This window comes from Saccoglossus kowalevskii, chromosome 17 (genome assembly GCF_978046115.1).
Source record: "Saccoglossus kowalevskii chromosome 17, keSacKowa6.1, whole genome shotgun sequence".
Lineage (NCBI taxonomy): Eukaryota > Metazoa > Hemichordata > Enteropneusta > Harrimaniidae > Saccoglossus > Saccoglossus kowalevskii.
The window spans coordinates 9,207,677-9,230,331 of record NC_140657.1 but is presented as its reverse complement, the minus strand read 5'-3'; the positions used below and the strand labels follow the sequence as shown (position 1 = coordinate 9,230,331).

Here is a 22,655-nt window from a genome sequence, read left to right as displayed (position 1 = left end):
TGAAAAAAGTTTCTGGCAATGCTTTCATTTGTAATTAACTTAATTAAGGAAAACAATTATTTTTAGGTCAATGATGACCAAATATCTGCTATAAATCATGATTTAAACATACTCAGAGGTGAGGGGGGGGGTGTTCTGCTCACCGTGCAGAGTAGTGCTATAAGTACCGGGTACTTATTTTTTTCGGGGGGGGGCACTGATATTTGTACCAGATTTGTTTATTACAAATTATCGCAAAATGGAACTTTTAAGTATAATGTAGTGTCATTAATGACATGATTGTCATTTCATTGTGGGCTTAGCTTAGACTAATGCCAAATATTTAATCACTGCTAAGTTACATGATTGTGACTGATTGGCTCCCCAGCCCTAACTGTCGGATCAATCAGAGTAGCTTGTTTGTCCACAACTGCGCTGGTACAGTGTATACATGTTTCGTCTCTACTGCAGATATCCAGAGTGTTGTAATCCAAATACCTTTATGGCATATTCCCAGCCCTATGGTAAAGTTCTAAGTCTATTGTACAGAGTGTCCTTGCATATCCAGTGTAAAAAACTGTCATTAAAGGGGAACCACTCAATCCCATGGATTGCACCAAAGAATCATGGGACACTATTGTTTATGTTGTTTACAATGTTAATCTATCTTTTGTTATCCATTGTTATTTTAATCCAGAAAGTAAATTTGTTGTAAAATTAATCTTAACTGGAAGGTGCCCCTTTAACATTGCATAAGGTTGGGGGGGGGGGGCTGTGGTAAATCTTTTAGTTTGTGTACATAAACAATGTGGACTGAAAAGGGTTGCTGCTTTTGCTCTTTTTGGAGTCTTCATATTTCACATTTACCTGAATTTCGAGTACCGGGAATTAGGACACTGCTTTCAATAGTGTTTTACAGCAAATAAAACTTCACCTTTATGATAATGGCCAGTGTTACTCTGTTCAGTGATCAAATTATTAGGGAATCAAAGTAAATGGTTTGGAGTTATGTTGACGCCCTCTATGGCAAGTCATCATATAACCAAGTTATGCATGTGCGTATAAAAACAAACTGAGATGTGTTTGTTTTATCCAACTAATTAACAACAGTCTCTCAACAAAGGACTACAGATTAACCAATCAAGCTTTGGAATGAGATTAAAGATGATGGCGGCCCTTGCTAGAACAAAGAGCAGAGTGAAAATAGGTCTTAACCCCACCAGATTGTCTTGCCCAAATTTGTCTGCACTTTTTTCTTATATTCAATATTTCTGGAATTGAACCCTAATTTGTAGCCAATGGACACAATTTGAGTCTAGTCTTTACTCAAAAAAGTGGGTTATTTTTGTCCCATTCTTCATAAGGAAAGTGAATTTGTGATGAAACGAGGAAACTGGTGGTGAAAAGGTTGAAACAATTCGCAATTTTAGCGAGTGGGGAAATAATCACGATTATGTCTTTTATTTAAAGCCTTGATTTCAATAATTAATTCAAACTAACCAAATGCACCCTGGGAGTCTAGCATAGTTCCCACCTCTAGAGGTCGCTAGCAACATCTTGGGTGGTAGTAGTAACCTCTGGCGACAGAAACCAGGCTACCAGGTGTTAACCTTTCATGGTAAATACACAGCTTTATAATATACATCAAACAGAGTGAGTAAGGGTCGTCACAATGTAGGTCCTGCCGTCACAAGTCGATGTAAAGTTAAATTGAAGTCATCACAACGTTGTTACCACACATGCACATGCACACACAAACTGCAAAGACTCCCATTGCATTCTTCACACACAGAGTAAAAAATGAAACATTTTTTGCTGAAATGAGTATTTATTTCCTACACCTTGCAGCAACAGATATTATTTAAAAACAAGATAAGTAAGCAGGTGTACCAGCGATGACTTGGTAACTAGCAGCAACCATGTGATAGTGTTGAAAAGAGACACCTGTCGTATTACGTGATAAAAATTCCACAACATGCAGAATCATGCTACCAAAAAAAAAAAACCTGGATGTCACATACATCAAACATTACAATATTTTAATATTACAATTCACCACATCTAACAACACCAAAGACACCTGTATTGAATAATTTACAAGTTGAATCATTCTAAAATAATCTTTTCCAAAATATTTAACAATATATACATCAAGTAAATACAAATAATAAATATAAATACAAGAATATATTGATAGATAGAATGTACAATTGTACAATACATTTATGAGTACAAGCTAAAATAAAATAAAATTAAATTACATTATTATACATCTGTCACTGTAACGCCATAACTTACAGCATGCCGTAATTTTGCGGTATTTTACGGGGTATTTTCATCCTACCATATTAGGAAATACGAATTCCAAATATGGAATGATCACGCACGTTAGCGTCCTCTAATAAAAAAAACAACATGGCTGCCACCAGGGTTTGACAGGACTCCATACAAAGAAGTTCTAAACTTTTTAGATTTCGGCATTCCCCATGATGTATCCTTGGAAGGAATAATAAGGTTATTACGAAGATACCTCAAAGTATGCACTCAGACAGTACGCTGTCGCATCGACCTCCGCTGCGTGTCGAACAATACTGCCGCTGTACTGTCTTTGTGCATACTTTGAGGTATCTTCGTAATAACCTTATAGTATTCAGTTGTTTTCAATAAATGCAGCTGGGGTAGCTGTTCACACTAGCTAGAATTAATTTTCGCAGAAAAGAAATTCTAAGTGAAAATAAAGTAATTTACAGTACATAAATACATGTGGATAAAACAATAGAACAGAAATCCACCAGGAGTCAGCAGTGCAAATAGCAGTAAAGGTGCAACAATTGTTGGGAATAAATAATCAGATGCAATACTGTATCCATCAGCACAGAAGTCATTTCCCGACTCACAGACTGGCATACTAACAATATTCTAGCATTAAAATTAATTATAAATAAAATATAAAAATAGTAAGTCATGCAAATAAATAACATTTAAAATTCAAATTATAAGTACATGTTCATTTCTTAAGTAGAACCTGTTCTATCAAGAAGGTTCACTTCAAATTGTAAAATGTGATAAAGTAAACTTATTCCGTTCTACTCTAAATTATAATATCACAGGGTAAATAACAGTCTGTGTATAGTGACCCCCCCCCAAGGGACAGTCAAACCTGCGTATAGTGACCACCAAAGGGACAATCAAACCTGTGTATTGTGACCACCCAAGGTACAGTCAGACCTGTGTATAGTGACCCCGAAGGGACAGGCAAACCTGTGTATAGTGACCACCAAAGGGACAATCAAACCTGTGTTTAGTGACCACCCAAAGGACAGTCAAACCTGTGTATAGCAACCACCAAAGGGACAATCAAACCTGTGTTTAGTGACCACCCAAAGGACAGTCAAACCTGTGTATAGCAACCACCAAAGGGACAATCAAACCTGTGTTTAGTGACCACCCAAAGGACAGTCAAACCTGTGTATAGCAACCACCAAAGGGACAATCAAACCTGTGTATAGTGACCACCCAAGGAACTCTCATTAAAATGGTTGTTATAGACAGGTGGCCTTTATATGGTTGACTATTTTTTATGGATCGTCAACTCATTTGACATAAAAATATTTGTCCAGAAAATTATGAGATTATATTGTTACAAATAAAACACATGCATTTGAGTTGATAAAAACCAAAATCAATAAAGTAGAAAAAAAGTAAAGTTAAAAGAAAATAAATAAAATGAAATGTTACTATTTTGGTCTCAAAACAAAGAGGACAGGTAGTGGTTTATACACAGGATGCTCATACACTATGGCTTGAGACTAACTTAAGTGGTCACTATAAACAGTTATAAATGTGGTCGTTACGGTAGAAGTCTCATAATTTTTGACAAAATTGGTCATAAATCGCATGACAATGTTCATTAGTTTATTATGTACAATCATGTAGCTAATGTCCCATGGTACAATGAAATAGCATTATTCTGTGTTACAGTTGAGCCGTTTTGAGAAATATGTTCTAATATTTCTTGAAAATTGTTATACAATTCCATAGAACACAATGTTAAAGAAAAAATGTATTTTTTGACACTTTTTAAAACCCAGATTTTTTAAATAATTCAGAAAAACAAAAAGTACTCCATCTTCAACAATATATGATTTTTTTCAGCCTATGTCACCAGGCTAGATTTTGAGATATTGCATAATATCTTTGCCATAGGAACCTGTGGTAAAAGTGTTATAATAGTGCCAAAATGGCCACTTTCCACTAAAATACCATCAATTTCTCAAAAATACATGTAAGGCTGGTGACCCCTAACTTTTTTTAAGTCAATATCCTTATAGTGCCTTGGAGTACAGTTTATTGCAAAATGAATAAATTCTGGGTATTTTAATTTATGAGTAGGCTTCTATCTTAACACAGATATGACTATTTGTTTTATAGCTATGAATACCATGTATTCATACCTAGGTGTACCATTTAATTTATCTGTATATAATGCAATGCAAGACTTCAATGAAACCATCAATAAACAAACCATCATGCTAATAATTATTTATGTTGTAATATTAGTAGTATTATAGCTGGATTATTACAGGCAGAAATCTGGAATTACATCAATAAGGCTTTGATGCACATATCTGTTATTGTATTGAAACTACAAATTCTGAAAATTTAACCATCCCACTACAGTACGAGTGCAAATCAGAATCAGCGGCTAACTATGGTAAGATTTAATATGAATGGATGGACGGAGATAGTAAGCTAAATATATGTTTGTTTTACTCTATGTTATTGATAGTTGAATTCCAAAAAGATACATGTACTACCCCGGTATTTATATAGTTATCAGCACCAGCATGTTGCCAAGTGTGAAATATGTCAACTCAAATTACTAGCAAAGCAGATGGTTGTGAACCTGTATACATTGAAATAGAATTCAAGAATACTAATCTATAAATAATCCAAATAATCAAATACAGTGCAGTTTATTAATAAAGGCTATATATGCCATGGCTTCAAAACACCTCACCCACATATTGCCAACCTTTCATGAATATTCGCAGGTCAGCTACCTAAACAATTAGCATACAATGACACAGTCATATTTAGTAGTCCATATTCTCATCTTGAGTCGCAGTGCTGCACATTTACTGCAGAGAACACACAGCAAGCAGTGCTGCACAGTTACTGCAGAGAACACACAGCAAGCAGTGTTGTACAATTACTGCAGAGAACACACAGCACGCAGTGCTGCACATTTACTGCAGAGAACACACAGCAAGCAGTGTTGTACAATTACTGCAGAGAACAAACAGCAAGCAGTGTTGTACAATTACTGCAGAGAACACACAGCAAGCAGTGTTGTACAATTACTGCAGAGAACACACAGCAAGCAGTGTTGTACAATTACTGCAGAGAACACACAGCAAGCAGTGTTGTACAATTACTGCAGAGAACACACAGCAAGCAGTGTTGTACAATTACTGCAGAGAACACACAGCAAGCAGTGTTGTACAATTACTGCAGAGAACACACAGCAAGCAGTGCTGCACATTTACTGCAGAGAACACACAGCAAGCAGTGCTGCACAGTTACTGCAGAGAACACACAGCAAGCAGTGCTGCACATTTACTGCAGAGAACACACAGCAAGCAGTGTTGTACAATTACTGCAGAGAACACACTGCAAGCAGTGTTGTACAATTACTGCAGAGAACACACAGCAAGCAGTGCTGCACATTTACTGCAGAGAACACACAGCAAGCAGTGCTGCACAATTACTGCAGAGAACACACAGCAAGCAGTGTTGTACAATTACTGCAGAGAACACACAGCAAGCAGTGCTGCACATTTACTGCAGAGAACACACAGCAAGCAGTGTTGTACAATTACTGCAGAGAACACACAGCAAGCAGTGTTGTACAATTACTGCAGAGAACACACAGCAAGCAGTGTTGTACAATTACTGCAGAGAACACACAGCAAGCAGTGCTGCACATTTACTGCAGAGAACACACAGCAAGCAGTGTTGTACAATTACTGCAGAGAACACACAGCAAGCAGTGCTGCACATTTACTGCAGAGAACACACAGCAAGCAGTGTTGTACAATTACTGCAGAGAACACACAGCAAGCAGTGTTGTACAATTACTGCAGAGAACACACAGCAAGCAGTGCTGCACATTTACTGCAGAGAACACACAGCAAGCAGTGCTGCACAATTACTGCAGAGAACACACAGCAAGCAGTGTTGTACAATTACTGCAGAGAACACACAGCAAGCAGTGCTGCACAATTACTGCAGAGAACACACAGCAAGCAGTGTTGTACAATTACTGCAGAGAACACACAGCAAGCAGTGCTGCACATTTACTGCAGAGAACACACAGCAAGCAGTGTTGTACAATTACTGCAGAGAACACACAGCAAGCAGTGTTGTACAATTACTGCAGAGAACACACAGCAAGCAGTGCTGCACATTTACTGCAGAGAACACACTGCAAGCAGTGCTGCACAATTACTGCAGAGAACACACAGCAAGCAGTGTTGTACAATTACTGCAGAGAACACACAGCAAGCAGTGTTGTACAATTACTGCAGAGAACACACTGCAAGCAGTGTTGTACAATTACTGCAGAGAACACACAGCAAGCAGTGCTGCACAATTACTGCAGAGAACACACAGCAAGCAGTGTTGTACAATTACTGCAGAGAACACACAGCAAGCAGTGTTGTACAATTACTGCAGAGAACACACTGCAAGCAGTGTTGTACAATTACTGCAGAGAACACACAGCAAGCAGTGCTGCACATTTACTGCAGAGAACACACTGCAAGCAGTGTTGTACAATTACTGCAGAGAACACACAGCAAGCAGTGTTGTACATTTACTGCAGAGAACACACAGCAAGCAGTGCTGCACATTTACTGCAGAGAACACACAGCAAGCAGTGTTGTACAATTACTGCAGAGAACACACAGCAAGCAGTGCTGCACATTTACTGCAGAGAACACACAGCAAGCAGTGTTGTACAATTACTGCAGAGAACACACAGCAAGCAGTGTTGTACAATTACTGCAGAGAACACACAGCAAGCAGTGTTGTACAATTACTGCAGAGAACACACAGCAAGCAGTGCTGCGCAGTTACTGCAGAGAACACACAGCAAGCAGTGTTGTACAATTACTGCAGAGAACACACAGCAAGCAGTGTTGTACAATTACTGCAGAGAACACACAGCAAGCAATGTTGTACAATTACTGCAGAGAACACACAGCAAGCAGTGTTGTACAATTACTGCAGAGAACACACAGCAAGCAGTGTTGTACAATTACTGCAGAGAACACACAGCAAGCAGTGTTGTACAATTACTGCAGAGAACACACTGCAAGCAGTGTTGTACAATTACTGCAGAGAACACACAGCAAGCAGTGCTGCACATTTACTGCAGAGAACACACAGCAAGCAGTGTTGTACAATTACTGCAGAGAACACACAAGCAATGTTGTACAATTACTGCAGAGAACACACAGCAAGCAGTGTTGTACAATTACTGCAGAGAACACACAGCAAGCAGTGTTGTACAATTACTGCAGAGAACACACAGCAAGCAGTGTTGTACAATTACTGCAGAGAACACACAGCAAGCAATGTTGTACAATTACTGCAGAGAACACACAGCAAGCAGTGTTGTACAATTACTGCAGAGAACACACAGCAAGCAGTGTTGTACAATTACTGCAGAGAACACACAGCAAGCAGTGCTGCACATTTACTGCAGAGAGCATACTGCAAGCAGTGCTGCACAGTTACTGCAGAGAACACACAGCAAGCAGTGCTGCACATTTACTGCAGAGAACACACAGCAAGCAGTGTTGTACAATTACTGCAGAGAACACACTGCAAGCAGTGTTGTACAATTACTGCAGAGAACACACAGCAAGCAGTGCTGCACATTTACTGCAGAGAACACACAGCAAGCAGTGTTGTACAATTACTGCAGAGAACACACAGCAAGCAGTGTTGTACAATTACTGCAGAGAACACACAGCAAGCAGTGCTGCACATTTACTGCAGAGAACACACAGCAAGCAGTGTTGTACAATTACTGCAGAGAACACACAGCAAGCAGTGCTGCACATTTACTGCAGAGAACACACAGCAAGCAGTGTTGTACAATTACTGCAGAGAACACACAGCAAGCAGTGTTGTACAATTACTGCAGAGAACACACAGCAAGCAGTGTTGTACAATTACTGCAGAGAACACACAGCAAGCAGTGCTGCGCAGTTACTGCAGAGAACACACAGCAAGCAGTGTTGTACAATTACTGCAGAGAACACACAGCAAGCAGTGTTGTACAATTACTGCAGAGAACACACAGCAAGCAATGTTGTACAATTACTGCAGAGAACACACAGCAAGCAGTGTTGTACAATTACTGCAGAGAACACACAGCAAGCAGTGTTGTACAATTACTGCAGAGAACACACAGCAAGCAGTGTTGTACAATTACTGCAGAGAACACACTGCAAGCAGTGTTGTACAATTACTGCAAAGAACACACAGCAAGCAGTGCTGCACATTTACTGCAGAGAACACACAGCAAGCAGTGTTGTACAATTACTGCAGAGAACACACAAGCAATGTTGTACAATTACTGCAGAGAACACACAGCAAGCAGTGCTGCACAGTTACTGCAGAGAACACACATCAAGCAGTGTTGTACAATTACTGCAGAGAACACACAGCAAGCAGTGTTGTACAATTACTGCAGAGAACACACAGCAAGCAATGTTGTACAATTACTGCAGAGAACACACAGCAAGCAGTGTTGTACAATTACTGCAGAGAACACACAGCAAGCAGTGTTGTACAATTACTGCAGAGAACACACAGCAAGCAGTGTTGTACAATTACTGCAGAGAACACACTGCAAGCAGTGTTGTACAATTACTGCAGAGAACACACAGCAAGCAGTGCTGCACATTTACTGCAGAGAACACACAGCAAGCAGTGTTGTACAATTACTGCAGAGAACACACAAGCAATGTTGTACAATTACTGCAGAGAACACACAGCAAGCAGTGTTGTACAATTACTGCAGAGAACACACAGCAAGCAGTGTTGTACAATTACTGCAAAGAACACACAGCAAGCAGTGCTGCACATTTACTGCAGAGAACACACAGCAAGCAGTGTTGTACAATTACTGCAGAGAACACACAAGCAATGTTGTACAATTACTGCAGAGAACACACAGCAAGCAGTGCTGCACAGTTACTGCAGAGAACACACAGCAAGCAGTGTTGTACAATTACTGCAGAGAACACACAGCAAGCAGTGTTGTACAATTACTGCAGAGAACACACAGCAAGCAATGTTGTACAATTACTGCAGAGAACACACAGCAAGCAGTGTTGTACAATTACTGCAGAGAACACACAGCAAGCAGTGTTGTACAATTACTGCAGAGAACACACAGCAAGCAGTGTTGTACAATTACTGCAGAGAACACACTGCAAGCAGTGTTGTACAATTACTGCAGAGAACACACAGCAAGCAGTGCTGCACATTTACTGCAGAGAACACACAGCAAGCAGTGTTGTACAATTACTGCAGAGAACACACAAGCAATGTTGTACAATTACTGCAGAGAACACACAGCAAGCAGTGTTGTACAATTACTGCAGAGAACACACAGCAAGCAGTGTTGTACAATTACTGCAGAGAACACACTGCAAGCAGTGTTGTACAATTACTGCAGAGAACACACAGCAAGCAGTGCTGCACATTTACTGCAGAGAACACACAGCAAGCAGTGTTGTACAATTACTGCAGAGAACACACAGCAAGCAGTGTTGTACAATTACTGCAGAGAACACACTGCAAGCAGTGTTGTACAATTACTGCAGAGAACACACAGCAAGCAGTGTTGTACAATTACTGCAGAGAACACACAGCAAGCAGTGTTGTACAATTACTGCAGAGAACACACTGCAAGCAGTGTTGTACAATTATTGCAGAGAACACACAGCAAGCAGTGTTGTACAATTACTGCAGAGAACACACAGCAAGCAGTGCTGCACAGTTACTGCAGAGAACACACAGCAAGCAGTGCTGCACATTTACTGCAGAGAACACACAGCAAGCAGTGTTGTACAATTACTGCAGAGAACACACAGCAAGCAGTGTTGTACAATTACTGCAGAGAACACACAGCAAGCAGTGCTGCACATTTACTGCAGAGAACACACAGCAAGCAGTGTTGTACAATTACTGCAGAGAACACACAGCAAGCAGTGTTGTACAATTACTGCAGAGAACACACAGCAAGCAGTGCTGCACATTTACTGCAGAGAACACACAGCAAGCAGTGTTGTACAATTACTGCAGAGAACACACAGCAAGCAGTGCTGCACATTTACTGCAGAGAACACACAGCAAGCAGTGCTGCACAGTTACTGCAGAGAACACACAGCAAGCAGTGCTGCACATTTACTGCAGAGAACACACAGCAAGCAGTGTTGTACAATTACTGCAGAGAACACACTGCAAGCAGTGTTGTACAATTACTGCAGAGAACACACAGCAAGCAGTGCTGCACATTTACTGCAGAGAACACACAGCAAGCAGTGCTGCACAGTTACTGCAGAGAACACACAGCAAGCAGTGTTGTACAATTACTGCAGAGAACACACAGCAAGCAGTGTTGTACAATTACTGCAGAGAACACACAGCAAGCAGTGTTGTACAATTACTGCAGAGAACACACAGCAAGCAGTGCTGCACATTTACTGCAGAGAACACACAGCAAGCAGTGCTGCACATTTACTGCAGAGAACACACAGCAAGCAGTGTTGTACAATTACTGCAGAGAACACACAGCAAGCAGTGCTGCACAGTTACTGCAGAGAACACACAGCAAGCAGTGCTGCACATTTACTGCAGAGAACACACAGCAAGCAGTGTTGTACAATTACTGCAGAGAACACACTGCAAGCAGTGTTGTACATTTACTGCAGAGAACACACAGCAAGCAGTGCTGCAGTTACTGCAGAGAACACACAGCAAGCAGTGTTGTACAATTACTGCAGAGAACACACTGCAAGCAGTGCTGCACAATTACTGCAGAGAACACACAGCAAGCAGTGCTGCACAATTACTGCAGAGAACACACTGCGCTGCTTTTCTGGTTTTTCCGTGATATTTCAGATCTTCTTTTATACCCTGTGAAATAAAAGAAAGAAACTTTGACCTTTGATTGACCTTTGATTATTGGTGCAAATAATTATAATTTCATAGAAAGTAAAAACAAAGAAAAGCAAACACCACAGAGTTAAAGGAAAAGTCACGGCTAACAACATAATGCTCCCAGATGAAAAAGCATGATAAATGTAAGAAAATGCAATTTACAATTTTTTTATATCACTTTTCATTTCTTTAGATATTCAACTTTTCATCAATTTATGTAATCCACTATCGTAATTCTTCAGCAAAGAATTATGGGTAAAATATGACGTCATATCCACTGTTGTGAGAAAATGATTTCATCTATAACTTCAAAAGTATGACTTCAAATTGGCTGAAAGTTTAGAACATGTAGCATACATTGTACATGTACCAGTGCCAAACATGCATGAAAAATAATTGTCATGGCAATTTTTCGCATATTTTATACAATTCATCGATGCAAGAAGGTTAAACGGATGATATATAAACGGATGATATATAAACGGATGATGATATACTTTTGTTGACCACAAAAAGGGAACAAAAAAGTGTCATTTTATTTTTCAGCCACAAAAATAAATTTATTTTATGTTTTCGCAATATCTTTACTTTTTGTGAATTTGTAACATTCTAATTTCCATTATTATAATTATATACACAAGTAATATGCACATCGAAAATTTTAACTAATTTACATCAGTATTTCTCATGTTACAGATGAAAGCATTTTCTCAATTAATTTACCCACAATCCTTTGCTGGACAATCAAGATGGTGTACTACATAATACTGATGAGAATTTGAATGAAAAGTGATTTAAAAAACTGTAAATTACATTCTCCTACATTTGTGGAGCTCATTCATCTGGGATCATTATGTTGTTTGCCTTGACTTTTCCTTTAATGTACATATCTGTTGGTAGAGGGGCCCTGATAGCAGACATGCTGACATAACGTGATGCAAGTATCAATGGACAACAGAACTTTTTAAAGAGATGTATCCCATTATTAAAATTGTTGCTTAATAATTACCTGCTAGAAACACATTTCTGTTAAAAACTCCACCAGATACAGGCATGCTGTAATGAAAACAGAATGTGTAAATAGTGTGTGACATTACCCCAAAAAATGAATTTTCAAAAAATTAATGTGCAATATGTGTAACATGTTGTACACATAAAGTTTGAATATGATTGGTCAAGACATGTCAGAGATATGACTCTTCAACATCATTCATTCAAACAAAATGGCTGTCAATTGGCCATTTTAAATCTGATCTGAAAAACAAAATTATGTGCATCAAGGTCCCATAATGTAAGTACCCGGTAACCAAGTTTGAACAAAATCCATTCATATACAACTAAGACTTGATTCCAATGAAAGAAAACTTTTGATTTGATGAAATTTTAACATTAAAATGGCTGCCACTCAATCGTCTTGAATCAGATCAAAAAAGTGCATATTAACCCACAAATTTGAGATGTATGCGAAGTCTGAATGCGATCAGCCGAAGCATGTTTGGAATACAGGCACATACATATAGATAAAGGTCAATTCATAATTCCTCATTTTTGGGCTGTGTTAAAACATGGAATATTAAAGTGATGTATGGCATGGAGAACACCATGATCATCACAGGGCATTGGTGAACTCATGCAAAATGGGAGAATATAGCCAAGAATGACTTACCTATCTTTTCCAGGTCGTATCTTAGCACTAAATACTGCATACACTGCTCTATGATCTGATATTTTTATACTGCTACAGCTGTTATAGACATCTAGATGTACATCATTGAGTTTCTTAGATCTGTACAATATCCTATCCTACATACAAATGATAAGACATAGTCAGTGATTAATTTACAGTACATATATACATACATATGCATGTGTCTAAGACCTGCTACAACAAACACATAGAATCTATGCATGTTTTGATGTCTGATACCTGCTACAACAAACACATAGAATCCATGCATGTTTTGATGTCTGAGACCTGCTACAACAAACACATAGAATCTATGCATGTTCTGGTGTCTAAGACCTGCTACAACAAATACCTAGAATCTATGCATGTTTTGATGTCTGAAACCTGCTACAACAAATACCTAGAATCTATGCATGTTCTGATGTCTGAGACCTGCTACAACAAATACCTAGAATCCATGTATGTTTTGATGTCTGAGACCTGCTACAACAATACCTAGAATCTATGCATGTTCTGATGTCTAAGACCTGCTACAACAAATACCTAGAATCTATGCATGTTCTGATGTCTGAGACTTGCTACAACAAATACCTAGAATCTATGCATGTTTTGATGTCTGAGACCTGCTACAACAAATACCTAGAATATATGCATGTTTTGATGTCTGAGACCTGCTACAACAAATACCTAGAATCCATGTATGCTTTGATGTCTGAGACCTGCTACAACAAATACCTAGAATATATGCATGTTCTGGTGTCTAAGACCTGCTACAACAAATACCTAGAATCCATGTATGTTTTGATGTCTGAGATCTGCTACAACAAACACCTAGAATCTATGCATGTTCTGGTGTCTGAGACCTGCTACAACAAATACCTAGAATCTATGCATGTTCTGATGTCAATGATCAAATAATGACTTACTGTGTAAGATGGAGTTCTTTTTTTAGAGGAACTATCATACGTATCACTGTTCAGATCAAATTTGTACGTTGGAAAGAAAGCAATTTGTCCTTCCTTAAATCCTTCGAACACATTACCTTTAAAAAAAATAGAATTTACTCAGTGACTCATAAATAAACTCATGAATGTACTCAGTGACTCATAAATAAACTCATGAATGTACTCAGTAACTCATAAATAAACTCATGAATGTACTCAGTAACTCATAAATAAACTCATGAATGTACTCAGTAACTCATAAATAAACTCATGAATGTACTCAGTAACTCATAAATAAACTCATGAATGTACTCAGTAACTCATAAATAAACTCATGAATGTACTCAGTAACTCATAAATAAACTCATGAATGTACTCAGTAACTCATAAATAAACTCATGAATGTACTCAGTAACTCATAAATAAACTCATGAATGTACTCAGTAACTCATAAATAAACTCATGAATGTACTCAGTAACTCATAAATAAACTCATGAATGTACTCAGTAACTCATAAATAAACTCATGAATGTACTCAGTAACTCATAAACTCATGAATGTACTCAGTAACTCATAAATAAACTCATGAATGTACTCAGTAACTCATAAATAAACTCATGAATGTACTCAGTAACTCATAAATAAACTCATGAATGTACTCAGTAACTCATAAATAAACTCATGAATGTACTCAGTAACTCATAAATAAACTCATGAATGTACTCAGTAACTCATAAATAAACTCATGAATGTACTCAGTGACTCATAAATAAACTCATGAATGTACTCAGTAACTCATAAATAAACTCATGAATGTACTCAGTAACTCATAAATAAACTCATGAATGTACTCAGTAACTCATAAATAAACTCATGAATGTACTCAGTAACTCATAAATAAACTCATGAATGTACTCAGTAACTCATAAATAAACTCATGAATGTACTCAGTAACTCATAAATAAACTCGTGAATGTACTCAGTAACTCATAAATAAACTCGTGAATGTACTCAGTAACTCATAAATAAACTCGTGAATGTACTCAGTAACTCATAAATAAACTCATGAATGTACTCAGTAACTCATAAATAAACTCATGAATGTACTCAGTAACTCATAAATAAACTCATGAATGTACTCAGTAACTCATAAATAAACTCATGAATGTACTCAGTAACTCATAAATAAACTCATGAATGTACTCAGTAACTCATAAATAAACTCATGAATGTACTCAGTAACTCATAAACTCATGAATGTACTCAGTAACTCATAAATAAACTCATGAATGTACTCAGTAACTCATAAACTCATGAATGTACTCAGTAACTCATAAATAAACTCATGAATGTACTCAGTAACTCATAAATAAACTCATGAATGTACTCAGTAACTCATAAATAAACTCATGAATGTACTCAGTAACTCATAAATAAACTCATGAATGTACTCAGTAACTCATAAATAAACTCATGAATGTACTCAGTAACTCATAAATAAACTCATAAATGTACTCAGTAACTCATAAATAAACTCATGAATGTACTCAGTAACTCATAAATAAACTCATGAATGTACTCAGTAACTTATGAACAAACTATGTATCAGTAATTCACAAATGAACTCAGACACTCATATATGGTCTTGATAACTCATGAATGAACTTGGTAACTCATGAATGAACTTGACAACTCATGAATGAACTTGATAACTCATGAATGAACTCGACAACCTATAAATTAACTTGGTAACTTGTGAATGAACTTGGTAATAATAAACTCAGTAACTCACACAAGCTCTCAGTTTTTCATTAATGAATTTAGTAACTTCTAAATGAACTGTAAGCACTTGATGTGTGTACTCAGTACCTTATGAGCTTCTATTGGAGCCATGAGTCAATTGAGGAAAACACAGTGGACAGGAAAGGTCAAATTAAAAATATGAAGAAAGCTGCTAGGAATGAGTAATATACAGAAAATTTAGTAGGTAATTGTAGTCCTTGACTAAATACAACCAGATGTTTTAAGCAATGTTTTTTCATGCATGATCAATTTTTTACAAACCTTTTTTCATCTGCTCAGTGAGTTGGTCATACTTCAACAGCTCCTGGAAGTTAGGATGACCGTCTTTCTTAAGTTGTGATAATATACTATGCACTTCAGATATCTCTTTGTTAATTCGGAAATTCAAATCACCACACCAAAAGACATGGTCAAACCTGGTGATCACATCCCCTGAAAACACACAGGTATTAAGTATTATTACTCATCTATAGTAATCATATTTGTGTGAATTGCAGCATCACCTCCGACACATACCACTGTCTTGATGTGAGTTTCTCTGATGACAGTTATTTCATTCTGTTAGGCCACACCGACTTAATTTTATGGATGACATCCGCGTGCGCATTAGTTTTCGCCTGTTCTCAAGAAAAAAAAAATCTACGACGATGAGTCTCCACAGATCGATTTTCTGTCCGAACTTGCCGACTCATATTGTCGCAAAGCGTCGACTTGTCGTAAAACTCGTTTTGGACTACCTCAAAACCAATTTTGTCGTAAATGATCTTCTGCACATGCGTATTGCATTGCCAAGGAATACCAAAAAAAACGGAGGGATTGTTGTAGACTGGAACGCAATTGACGCAATTAAAAGTAGTGATATGTACATTCCGCCTTGACTTAAACTGAAAATGGTGTTCATGCTGTACCTTGAATGCAGTGTTTCTGACTACATGTACTAGCGCTTGTCTGAAATGGTTATACATGTGACAGTAATACAGTACGAGATGTGTATATCAACATGTGCCTCCTACAAATAAAGACTTCTTGTTGTTTTTTTGATACACTGTGTTTTGTGGTTCAATTCGTAATACCAGCTCCATAGTCCTGAGGTTTTAGCAGCATTTATTTTTTTGGCAGGATTTTTTTTTTTCGCCCTCTCACATTAGTTTTGGGGTCTCTAGAGAATGTCATCCATAAAATTAAACCAGTGTGGCCTTATCAAAGCTTACTTCAATATTTCACAGTTACACAAATTTTAAGATTGACATGAATGGCCAAGTAGGTGAACTCATAACACAATACACATAGATGAAGACAGCAAGGTATTTATCTACCTGAAGATAATATATGATCATAAAATTAACTAGAGAAATGACAGGTCACTGATCATTATTAACTACCGCAGCCATTGTCTCATTTAACAATATACACAACCAATATACAATGTATACATATCCCTATATACATGTTCCAGGGCAACTAGCTAAACAAACATATACATGTTCCAGAGCAGTTAGCTAGACACACACACATATGTTCCAGAGCAACTAGCTAGAAAACATATACATGTTCCAGGGCAGCTTGCTAGACATACATACATGTTCTCATTTAATATGGCATCACAGGCAGATCAACAAAAAATTTACATAATTTATTTTACTTTGGCCAGAGCACCAAGAAAAGTACTTCCAATCAATGAGATTGGCTACAACTACAGATTCAAGCATATAAACCAATCACAATCAGATGTGTGTACATTGTACACTTGTCATCAATAGGAACAGTCTGTATTAACTGACCTTTCATGAATCACCTTCAATTCTAAAATCAGCCAATAACAAGACTTGTTTTTCACCAAACTTATTTGTTGCTATAGCTACCAAGGGATAGTGCAATAGTTACCAGGACTTACTTTTTGTTGTGTATTGATTCATAAGTGGTACATTTTTTGGCAGTTGTAGACCAACACATATCTTTTTATAATCCTCCATTCTCTCTTTTACTTTCTCATCATCAGCTGTTTAGAAAAAAACAAATGATTGTAATATACAGTAAGACAACCAAACGTGCTGAATCTATCTCTGACACGGGTGAATGTGAACATTCAAATATTCGTAACACACACTTATATATATATATACATACCGTATATACAGTGAATGTTTAAACATCTGTAGTTATTTTCTGTGTTTTATTCGGGTCATTTTGACAATTGCAATGCTAATCACATTTTTCGCACTGAACTCATTGCACTTAGAAACGTACCAAATTCGTTGTGTTTGGCAATGTTTCTGAGGCTATTTTATCATATTTTGCGAATTTTTACCTTCATATCATATTGCAAAAATATTAAAATAATGATTCAGAGGTATTCTAGATGAATGATAATACGTATTTAAAACAAATGTGTAATTCCCTGAAATGTAGCAGAGACTAATTTTGGGATCCTCAAGCATGCCAGTAATCAGTCAATGGTTTTGGAGAATGGCAAATATAAACAACACTTTCTACACAATAAATCTACAACTGAAAACAAATCTTATGTGAAGGTGGTATAGATAAATGTCCTTGTCAAGAGTTGACTTGGCAAAGACCACACATCCTTCATTACATTAAAGGTATTGCGTAATAACAGGGGGAAGGCTGGAGATTTGGTCAATAATGGGCAAGATGCAGTCAAGACCTTTAAAGTTTTGTAGTGAACATGCCTGTCCAATCCCTGTTATTTAAACAATAATGAATTTTCCACAGCTGTATTATTGGACGAGAATAGTCTATGGCAAGATAATGAGTGGAACGAAATAGACCACATTATCAGCCTAGATACTTCTCCGAACCTAATATGACACTGTTTGGAAATAATTATTGTTGTTATAAGCCATTAGAAATAATACAAAAATTAAATAAAGCTTAGAAAAAACTCCCGTGTGCTGAAGATATTGAAGGCATGAAGTTAGCACACATGCTTCTATTAGAGCAAATACAGCATTTAAAAATATAACTGCAAGCAATGATCTGGGCGATTCCAAGTAGCTATGGTTTAACAATTATAAATATTTAATGAAATAATGACCATATATGATGACTTGATATTTTGGTCATATATCTTGTCAGACAATACAAATATAGCACCAGTTACATGTTCCTATCTGCAACAATTTTTAAGATATTACATTCATATCTCATTGATTTCTCATCGGGGGTTGTGCATTAGTTAGCTAATTAATATGCAAATTAGGTGAATAATATGCACAGATTTTTACTCCAAACTAAACAGGTCTGTGCATAATCCAAGAGCATCTATGTAATTAAGTTTCATCAAAATCCAATTAGTAGTTCTTTAGATATCAGTGGAACAATCATAAAACAGCTAAAAATTAGTTAATTATTATGCAAATTAGGTAATTAATATGCATGGATTTAAACTAAAACCTAATTAAATGTCATGTCATAAAACCTAATTAAATGTCATGTCATAGCCCCCGCTCAGAAAAAAATTTAAAAACTTATAATGAACTTAGTTTGTGTCAGAGTGAATTACATGTAATTCATTATGAGCTGTATTAAAATTCCGTTATTAAATGTTCAGAATTGATGTGTTACGATTTTAGGGGGTGGGGTAAAAATTTATTCATTTGGTTTTTCTGAGACAATTTATAACTTGTTAAACATATAATGCGATGTGCACTTGTAAACAATTATTACCTGTCCCTGTACCAACTTTGAACAAAACTGGATGACACATATCTGAGAAAAAGCTGTTAACAGCTAGAAAAAGCTTGTTTTTTTGAGGGAAAAAATGGCCTACAAGTCTTTATCCAATCAAACAGGTCATGAATGACACTGAAAGTTGCAACATATAATTTGTCCAGTTTTTGGCATGGATGTAAATTGGCAAACATGATTTCTATGGCATTTTCAAGTTTATAGCACTCTCCATCCTGGTCTCAGCAAGAACACCAGAGAACAACAAACAAGTACAACAGGTAAAATGACTTGCAAGTATGCAAATCAGATCTGCAAATATGTTGAAGAGTCAGTGTTGTGTCTGTTTGATTAAACTTCCTTGTACAACTGTATTCCTAATACAAGAACACTGTCAATCACAGAACTGTTCCAGCGAAAAACTTCTGATATTTCAAACAGTAACAGGGCAAAGATACCGTTTGTCATACAAGTACTATCACCAGATGAGGAACTGAGAAACTGCAATGATCCTTGGTGTACATTACCTGTGTCAACAACTTTACTTCCCATGTACTTCATGTACAGATCTACATGTAGTTTGTGGCCCTGAATTAGTTTCAATATCTCTAAATAAGGACAAGAGTACTTCTCATATGACAATGATACAAATAAAGTGCAAGAAAAAAAAGACGACCTGCAAAACTTTATACAATTGTCAGACATGCAGCGAATAGTATGCTTTTGTAATATATGCAGTTTCAGTGGCTTTGCTTTCCGAGAAAAAAATTCTGGCTCTGCACCTGAAAAAAACAAAAAAACATTTAGTCAAAAGTAAGCAGAGGTTGTAGCATACTGGTATATGCTCCCATTAGCTGTTAAATTTAATTAAAAAAGATATTTGTGTACCGTCTTTTCAGTACGAAAACATATTACTTAATATATTTATACCAGCCAGAAAGAAATTGCAAGTTTTCACTGAGCAATTAGGAATATACATCTCGATTTGCGTGTTGTCGTGCGTCGAAAAAATGCATGGAATGGTCAGCAGTATCGATCAAGTTCGTCTAGTGTGACATTCGTGGCTGGCGACAAGATGCCGTATAATCGTTTAAATAGGCGTCAAGGAGGAGTGAAAGGCCCTAATTAGGTTCTACAATAGGCGTCATGAAATGTTGGAAAATTACAGTCAATCAAAAAAACTGTTCACATGACAACAAAAAATATTCACTATATTTATTATGCATTATTTTTTTGTTGGTAGCAAATGATCACGGTACGGTAGCTTACTTGTTTTCGAAGTGTTGTAATTGTTGATTAGTACTCAGTAGTGATTATATTAACGTACAAAAAATAAATTCATTAGTTTTATCGTAAGCAAATGTTTTCTGTTACATGTTAACGCTCGATGAGACGATATCTGCCATGTTATCCATGCCCACGATGCGTGTTTATTGACCAGATAGGTCAAGTCGCTAATCAACCAATCAAAATGCTGGATAAAGCATTTAAATATGACAGTTCAGCGACCTCATGGTGAAAGCAACACGGAAGACCAGATTTACCGATGTTTTAGTGCGATCTTTTGGCTTCGTTTCTCATGGGGAAAAAGGCATGATTTTTTTTAATCGGATTTAGAAAAATAAATAAACGTACCGTCCCAAATAAAAATGTACCGGGTGGAATTTTTCTGTGGAAAAAATAAACGTACCGGTACGTTTATATTGGGACATTTAGCGTTGTGGGCAAGCTCTCCTGAGTAGCGACATATTTTTAACTTCGCCTATTGCGTGATCAGTGGATTACGTAAATAAACCAACACTTTCAATGAGTACATGCCGACCCAACTAAACTTGTTTATGGCTGTTTATGAACAGCGAGGACGCATCTCATAGAACAATAGCTGTGGAAATCATAAACAAATGTAAATGTTGCGGAAATCAAGCATGGCGATAATGATTTTGAGCGAGGCAGAGTCTGGCAAGCGTCTCAGAGCAGCATTGCGCCGACGCCACCACGACGTTTGAATCCCAGTGAGAGCACTGCAAACCTCTTAAATCACGAGGTAAACTTTCAATTTACACAATACATAATCAGTTCCTACAACCATAATAAAAAGGCAGTTTTTCTGGCGAAACTCTCGCCAGGTTAGCAATAGTTTCTCACGATCACCAAACCCGAGACACAAACGATAATACAAAGTGTATAAATACCATAACAAGCACAGTTTCTTACCTTTGAAATTGACGAGACACAATTTTGTCCACATAAGCGTTGCACAAATAAGATACAATTCCGGGATACAATATCCTCACAAAAATGACTGATTTCCACCGAGACGAGAACTGTGTAAGCGTCATCAAAACTCGGATTAAACTTGGGTAATTTCGGGAAAAGTCGGATTTTGAAGGAAAAATGTTAAAAATCAAGGAAAAACACAGTGAAACTTTGAAGAATCGAAAAAATAACTTGATGTGCACAATAGCGCCATCAATTTCTGTCTCTGTACCAACTCTGAACTGAATTGGATCACACATGTGTGAGAAAAAGCTGGTAACATGAAAATGTGCACACACATTTGCACAGACACGACCCAAATTAATACCCCCCGCCCGGATCGCAGATCCGGCGGGGGCTAATTAGTGCATCTATGTGAAACAGAAGGACACACACACACCTACATACATACAGACAGACAGACAGACAGACAGACAGACAGACAGATTAACCGCAAGGGTTTTTTTTTTTAAATAAAGTGAATTTACAAGCGAATATAGGTTTACATCATCGTGTGATAATGTAAAGCTATGACTTCATAAAAATCTCTAATTCTGATAGTAGTGGGAATGTATAACACAAAATAAAGGGCAGTGCATTGTCCTTTATTTTAAATATACACTGTAGAATATTGCATTTCAATAATGGGCAGAACACTACTACCGGTAGTATACTACATGTATAATAATGAATACTAGTAATACAAAACACATACATTCATATCTAAATTCAAACATCATAGATTCATACTTACAAGTAAAATGAGACGTGATAAATAAAAAGGAAGTTCCAAAAAAATTGAAAGATAATCCTATTGCACCCTGAAAATGAAATATACAATGTATAAGTAATAAGATAATAGCTAGTGTATTCAAAATGCATTTCACTTTTCATTGATTTACTTCACAGCACATAGCAATATGTGTATTGCATTAGAACATAAAAAAACAACTCAATGACAGTCCCCCATTTATTTTAAGGTAGAGATGCAGGTTCGTTGGCACTTGGGAGTGAAATTTTTTTTAACTTTTAACAAAACGATAATACACTTAAA

At 36.9% G+C, this 22,655-nt stretch overlaps 1 protein-coding gene across 1 annotated transcript in view; it reads right to left on the bottom strand.

Annotated features, from left to right (window-relative positions):
- Positions 1–11,131: 11,131 nt before the first annotated feature.
- LOC102808256 (phosphatidylinositol polyphosphate 5-phosphatase type IV-like) overlaps positions 11,132–22,655 on the bottom strand; it is a 36,475-nt gene continuing 24,951 nt past the window's right edge. The window contains exons 8-14 of the mRNA XM_078006300.2: positions 22,356–22,422; positions 17,553–17,657; positions 15,920–16,090; positions 13,837–13,952; positions 12,890–13,026; positions 12,233–12,279; positions 11,132–11,199 (exon numbers count right to left, since the gene is read on the bottom strand). Coding sequence (XP_077862426.2) covers positions 11,132–11,199; positions 12,233–12,279; positions 12,890–13,026; positions 13,837–13,952; positions 15,920–16,090; positions 17,553–17,657; positions 22,356–22,422 — 711 coding nt within the window. The remainder of the gene's footprint in view (positions 11,200–12,232; positions 12,280–12,889; positions 13,027–13,836; positions 13,953–15,919; positions 16,091–17,552; positions 17,658–22,355; positions 22,423–22,655) is intronic.